Below are 7172 nucleotides of genomic sequence, written 5' to 3'. Positions count from 1 at the left end.
ATAAGAATATACTGTATATACCAAACCATCAAAATAAAATAATAAACATATTATACCCGGCATTCAAAATTCAATTTTTTTTTTTTTTTTTTTTTTTAAATGATGATTTTTTTGTACTCACCTAAATCCTAATTTGTCTGATTCTTCGTCAAATTGTTCTAATTCTCTATGCTGTCGTTCGTGTAAAAGTCTTATTCTTTCGGAACGCTCTTGTAAAAATTGCTGAGTTTCTTGATCCATCTGAAAATTTAAAAAAAAAAATTATAATTAATTTATAAAAAAAAATAGATTTAATTAATAATAACAATAAATAAGAAGAAGAGAAAGTTAAAAATATATTAACCTTTTGCTCTAATACGGATCGTCTCACTGCAATTCTATCTTCTAATTCTTTCCTCTCTCTATTTCTTTGAGCCTCAGACTGCATTTTATTTTTAGACTGATAAGCCGTCAATATGTCTAATTCATAATGCAGTCTCTTTTTTAAATTATGATATTCAACTTCTTGGGATTCATCTAATCGTATCTAAAAAATTTATACACACACGTTAATGCATGTGTCACACACAATACGGTAATGCATTTTTATAGACAATACTCACGGATTGTTTTTGTAACATTTCTGCAATACTTTGTTCGTACTGATCACCTAATAACGCGAGTTTTCGTCTTTGCTCTTCTTTTAATTTTTTTATAACAGTTTTTTGTTCTTCCTTGCCTGTTGTCTGAAGGATTTGCGATTTTAAAGCTTTATATTGCCTTGTTTGTATTTTACAAGTTTCTCTAAACTGTTTCCTTATTTGCATTTCTTTTTGCTAATTAAAAAAATAAATTATTAATTGAATTATATATATTTATATATATATATATATCGAAAACTATTTAAAAGTTACAGTATAATAATAATAAACTTACCTTCAAACTTTTAGGTTGTTGCTTCAACTCAAGAGCGTGTTTTTTTCTTAATTCTCTTTCAGCTCTTTCAGTATAGTCTTGTTGACTTTGCAGCTCTGTTTGGTGTTGCTTTTGAATTTGCTCTTCTTTTAATTGATGGACAGCTTTTTGCTGTCTATATTCCAAGTCTTGCGTTTTTTCGTGATGACGCAAAAGCATCGCGTGTGCCTGTTCTAATTGTTGCTGTCTCTTTTTCAATTCTTCCCTTAATAATTCCTGTTCTAGACTATGGCAAGCTAATACTTTTTTTCTTCTAAATTTTCTCATCTCCAAATCCAAATATTCTTTTTGGCCTCTAATCAATCTTTGCTCTTCCTGAGCTTCAAGCTGTTTCATATTTTCCTTCTGACTCCTATAAATATACACGAATGAATTTTATTTCAAAAAAAAAAAAAAAAAAAAATGTATAAATTGAAAATAAAAGAAAATAACGTACTGAAGGGCGGCATCCCTTTGCCTTTTTGGAGTAGCTTCATCCAAACTTAATTCCTTTTTCCATCGCTCCTTATTTGTTTTATACTCCTTTTTCTTCTGCGTTTCAAATATTTTTCTATCCGCTTCTTGCTTACTGCTAATTTCTTTAAATAGTTTTTTTTCTGCCGCTGAATTTTGTTTATACTGAAAATAAATTTACACGATTCATTAGTATTATTATCAAAATAAAAAATAAAAAAAACAATCCATGTTAATAAATAAATAAATAATAATAATAAAAATATACAAAATCAATGTATGGGTGGTCTTTAATGAAAAGGGAAAATTTTACAACCTAGGGTAAGCCGAAATATGAATGAACATACTCCGGATTCAATATCTCTGGGAAATTTACGATTGTTCACATTTAGTCTTCCTTAGGGATAACGGATATCACGAATCATTGAATTTTAAAATTCATATTACCAGTAAAAACCTAAACAAAAAAATTTTTTATCTAAAAAAAAAAAAAACCTTTGAAAAAAGGTCATAAAAAATATTTTTGTATTAAAACCTAAAAACCTGAAATATTCTTTTTTTTTTTTTTTTCAAAAATTTTCTTAATGTACAGTTTTAAAACGCTAATAATTTTAGTTTCAATACATAAATTCATTATAACTCTTACAATTAGTAGAAATGACGATAAATAAAAATTTTAAAATACTATTTTACATTACGCACACACATTATAGTAGGCCTAATTCAAAATTGAAAATGAAATAAATTAATTAAATATTAATATTGTAAAAGAATAAAATGATTGTAAATTTTTTTCCTGCTCTTTTAAATCTTTAATTAATAATTAATTCAAAAAAAAAGGTATTAAATAATTGAAAAAATGATAATAAAGAAATACCTTTCGGTCTAATTCTTGTATGTGTTTTACTTGTAATTTTTCAAGGTCTTTGCTAAACTGTTGAAGTAATGACTCATATTCTTTATCCAATAATTGTTTATGGGTATCCATGTCTACTTTGCAACGCTCTTCCAACTTTAATAAAGCACCCTGATGCTCTTTCCTCATTCTTTTATATCCTGTCATTTGCTCGTGCATTTCCTCTTGCATGTGTTCTTTTTGTTGTTTAGTAACAATTGATGTTGTTCGAATGGTAGCAAAATTATTAGCACCGTGATCACCAATAATTCTTGAATTGCTAACCTAAAATACTTTTTATGTTTCAGATACGATGGCAATATTGAATATTATATAAACATAAGTAATAGAATGTATAACAAACTTGATATTTTTTTTAACTTGAAACTTTATGCAAACTGCTTTTTTTTTTTTTACTGTATACAACAATACCTTATGTCTCCTCGAATTTGGATCTGTAGGTGGCAATGAATTTGTACTACTACTTTGTGATGAAGCACTAACACCCATTGAATGAATTGAGTGTTCAGAAGTAATACTATTGCTCTTACTGGAATCCCCTCCTGCTTGTTCGTCCGGAGTATCTAATTTTATAATAATAATAATAATAATAATTTTACAAAAATTGTTAAAATTACCAACATTAAAACTATTAAAAAATTGACTATAATCAATTTCAAAACAAATATCAAGTGTAATCGAATTAATATTCAATTTGTAACTGTAAAAAAAAAAAGTCATCCATGCCAAAAAAAAAAAAAAAAATATAAAGAAATCTTAAAATGTTTAATATTCGAGACTAGCCAAAAATGTTGTTCTAGAAAGCGTTTAAAAGTAAATGAGTATTTAAACAAAGTTTTAAATGAAATATTAAATCATACTTCAATCCTGATAAATATGTTCAGAGCAATAAAAAAATACTCGTCGAAAAATAAAATGAGAAAAAAAAAAAAAAAAAAATGTTATAATTTAGTAAAACTTACCATCGGCATCACCAACTGTACTTTCATTTTCTGATGAATCGACCATTAAAATTTTTTTCATTTTTCTGTAATTTAAATTATCTAATTCCCTTACAGCAGCTTTGGTTCTTTGTATTAGATCTATTAATACGTGAGAAGATCTTTGCCTTGTAACTAATTGATGCTAGAATAAAATTTTTCATTTTAATATTCGTTCGTATAAATTTATTTTATCGCTACACAAAAATTATAAATAAATAAAAAAAAAGGTATTAAAAAATGGAGATAACTCACAGACAATAATTTGCCTGAAGTCGGGCGTTCGTTTGGATTTTTTTTCAAGCAGGAATCAACAAAATGACGGAAAACTTCACTCCATTCCGATGATTGCAATTGTGGTGTATCATTCTGAGCAATGTGATATAAAGCACTCATAGCGTTCATGTTAAAATATGGCGGTTTTCTTTCGGCTAATTCAACACAAGTTATCCCTAAAGACCAAACATCAACTTTTCCATCATACTGTCCTTCGTCCATGGCCAAAATCACCTCGGGAGCCATCCAATACGGCGTCCCAACAAAACTATTGGCTGGACATTTAATACTAGCAGAACCGAAATCGGCTAAAAAAAATTTTTTTTATTTTTTATATTATAGAGTATACATAATGAGTTTTAATTTAGAAAAAAAAATTTTTTTTTTTTTTTCTTACCTAGTTTAACTGTTCCATTTTCTGTTAACAAAATGTTACCAGCCTTAACATCTCTGTGAATTCTACCCAAAGAATGTAAATAACTTAGTCCTCTTAAAACTCCTTCACAAATTGCTGCTATCTCTTCTTCCTTTAAAGGTCTTTTGTGAACTTCAATTATGTCTGAAGCGGATCCTAAACAATATTCCATTACGAGCTGAAATTTAATAAATAATCAAAAATTAATAAATAAATAAAAATTATTAATATTAATTTTTTAATTAAATACTGATTCTTTTTTTTTTTTTTTTTTTTTACCCAGGCTGTATGATCCCTCAAAAAACAACCTTTATATTCTATTGTATTTGGATGCTTTAATTGTCTTAAAAATCTAATTTCCTTTAATATGTCTTGCCATTTTTCTAAACTTTGTTTTCCAAGGTATGACATTTTTTTTATAGCCACTATTTCTCTAGTCAAAAGACACCTGGCATAATAAACGGCGCCAAAGCTACCATGTCCTATTTCCCTTAAGTCTTCAAAAATTTTTTCTGGATCTTCTTTATCAAAGAGCTCAGCAATTTCTGGATCTTTTAAACTTCCTGGCCTTGAAACAGCTGGCATTTTGATTTTTTTTTTTTTTTTTTTGAAATGTGAAAGGTTGTAAAAATAAAACAATTACAATTTTTTTTTTTTTTTTAAACTGCTCTTTTTTGAACTACCATATGCTAATACTTTTCCTTAAAAGAAAAAAAAAAAAACAAATCGTTAAAATTTAAATTATAAAAAAAATGTTTTTCAAATAAAGTTAACTATTTAATTAAATTCAGTTGATCAGGTGACATTTTTAGAGTTTCCTGTGTCAGCATTAGTTAAAATTACTCATTTAAAATATTAATAAATTTTATTAGTTACATATTACTAAGAAATACTTAGTAATAATTATAACTTTAAGTATTAATAAAAATTCCCAACTTATGCAAACACTTCAATAGTCGTCAAATTAAAACGAATTAGAATTACAATAATATTGTTACTAAAAATGAAAAATTTAATAAGGTTAAATAATTAAATCAGAGTAATATATATATATATATAATTTTTTTAACATATTGCAATAATTTTCAAAATTGTAATAAATTTTAGATAGAACAAAGTTTAAAAAAATATTTTTCATTGTTATTATACCTCGAAAAATTTTTAATATTATTGTCGGTTAAAATTACAAATAAAAAATAAAAAATAATAATAATTAAATGGTATAAGAACAGCAATAATAGAGTCAAGTCTTTGTTAATTAAAGATTTTGTCACCTAATTTAAATTATATTGGTATAATACTTTTAATACTTCAATAACATTAATTTTTTTTAAAAATTAATGTTGTATTTTAGTGCTTTCTTTTATTTAAAAATGTTTACAATTATTATGAAAATCAATTAAAATTATAACTTGAATTAAAAAATAAATACAATAAATAAAAATTATTAATCCTATTTGAATAAAATAACTAACTTTACCAAATTGACCAAGCCATACTTACTACTTCTCCATTGATAATAAAATCATGGAAATAAAATCTAAAAAAAAAAAAAATTTAATAAAAAAAAGGTAAAATACATATTTATCTTTTTATTTAATTATGAAGAAATAAATAAAAGTGACAGTATTAGGAAATTGCCATAACTATAAGTAAAATAAATTCACCCATTAACTGATAATATTAAACTTAAATGAAATAATGGAAAAACTTTCAAAAGAATTACTTCAGTACTTAAAAAAAAAAAAATTCCATTTCAATCAAAGTTATAAAATAAATTTTATAAGAATATTAGGCCTATTAACTTCCTGATCTATTATCTACACACAGGAAATGACATAAAACCCAATACTTTGCCATTTGTGTATTTTTTTTGCGGACTTTACCTCTCTGATTTATATAAAATTTATTTTTAAATAGCGGTAGTACTAATTTAAACAGTTAATATCGTAAACAATGAAACCGAATATTAAATTATATTCAAGTATGAGCCATTTTGTTTTCAGAACAAAAAAGTATTGCACTTGACCTTTTTAACTCTAATAAAAATAAAACTTTTCGCAACTCGATACATTTTAAGTAAATTTTTATGCAACTTACCTCGAATCAAAACTACTGTTATCTTTTAATTAAAATTAAGGTATAAATGCAAAACATTGCGAGTGTCACTAACTTAATTGTATTTAAGAATTTATCACTACTTCAAAATGGCCGTGAAATCACAACGCATGCGTCAAATTTTATCCTAAAATTAATAGTACAATATTTATATTTTAATAAATTAATTTTTAAATAATGATTTTTTATAAATACTTTCCCATTTCAAATACCTATTTCACAAATAGGAAATGAATCTTCATTTTTGTCATATATTTTCTTATTAAAAGGTTTAAAACATTCGCTTAAAAAACCCTAAATGGCGGCAACCCACCTTTTTTTGCTTAAAACTTTGAAAGTTTGAACATAAATAAAAAAAAAAAAATTTTTTTAACTATAGCAAAATGTAAGATTAAAATTTTTTTTGCAATTTTACTCTCTGTTATAACAGTTATAAATAGTTTCGTACATGATAATTAAACATATATATTACTTTCACTAAAAAAAATACCTTGACAATTTTAACAACTTTTTATAAGACTGCAAACTCTTTATGTTTTAGAAGCAATATTACTTCTGAACAGGTAAAGTTTACCATTAAAAGTTTTAATAATTATTTTTTAAAGTTCAGAAAATACAAAAAGTCACAATAAAAATCAAATTATTAATAACATTTTCATATTAATTTCAATTTCAATTGAAAATTATGAAAAATTACATGTAAAAAAATATAAAGAAAAATTAACATTTAAAAAAATTATAGTAATTATAAATTTAAATTGCAATAATTTTTTTATTTAAAATTTTTAGTTTTTAAATAGTGAGTGATAAAATTGTTTTATTGATGATTATTTTAGGCACAAGTTTCTTCAATTTGTAACATAACAAAAGCCAATTAAATACTAAAATAAAATTAAAGGAATGACCAACAATTGAAATTTTTTTTTAGTATGTATTAGCAAAGAAATTATTTTAAAGAAAGAATATTAAAAGGAAAGACAACGAATAATACAAATTGATTTTAGGAGTAAAATTTCATGTTAATTAATTTATTATAGTAACTTTGAATTTAAGCATAAAT

General features: G+C 24.5%; 1 protein-coding gene across 1 annotated transcript in view; it reads right to left on the bottom strand.

Annotated features, from left to right (window-relative positions):
* Positions 1–4579, bottom strand: part of Phum_PHUM231610 (uncharacterized protein) — a gene marked incomplete at both ends in the record, with an annotated part of 4756 nt that extends 177 nt beyond the window's left edge. The window contains 11 exons of the mRNA XM_002425968.1: positions 122–240; positions 344–526; positions 603–815; positions 916–1306; positions 1391–1572; positions 2285–2573; positions 2667–2886; positions 3286–3448; positions 3559–3887; positions 3977–4172; positions 4274–4579. Coding sequence (XP_002426013.1) covers positions 122–240; positions 344–526; positions 603–815; positions 916–1306; positions 1391–1572; positions 2285–2573; positions 2667–2886; positions 3286–3448; positions 3559–3887; positions 3977–4172; positions 4274–4579 — 2591 coding nt within the window. The remainder of the gene's footprint in view (positions 1–121; positions 241–343; positions 527–602; positions 816–915; positions 1307–1390; positions 1573–2284; positions 2574–2666; positions 2887–3285; positions 3449–3558; positions 3888–3976; positions 4173–4273) is intronic.
* Between the last annotated feature and the right edge of the window lie 2593 nt (positions 4580–7172).

The sequence above is a fragment of the Pediculus humanus genome, genomic scaffold (assembly GCF_000006295.1).
Source record: "Pediculus humanus corporis 1103172107592 genomic scaffold, whole genome shotgun sequence".
In the NCBI taxonomy this organism is placed as follows: domain Eukaryota; kingdom Metazoa; phylum Arthropoda; class Insecta; order Psocodea; family Pediculidae; genus Pediculus; species Pediculus humanus.
The sequence above is the reverse complement of the archived record's forward strand: the minus strand, read 5'-3'. Positions and strand labels throughout refer to the sequence as shown.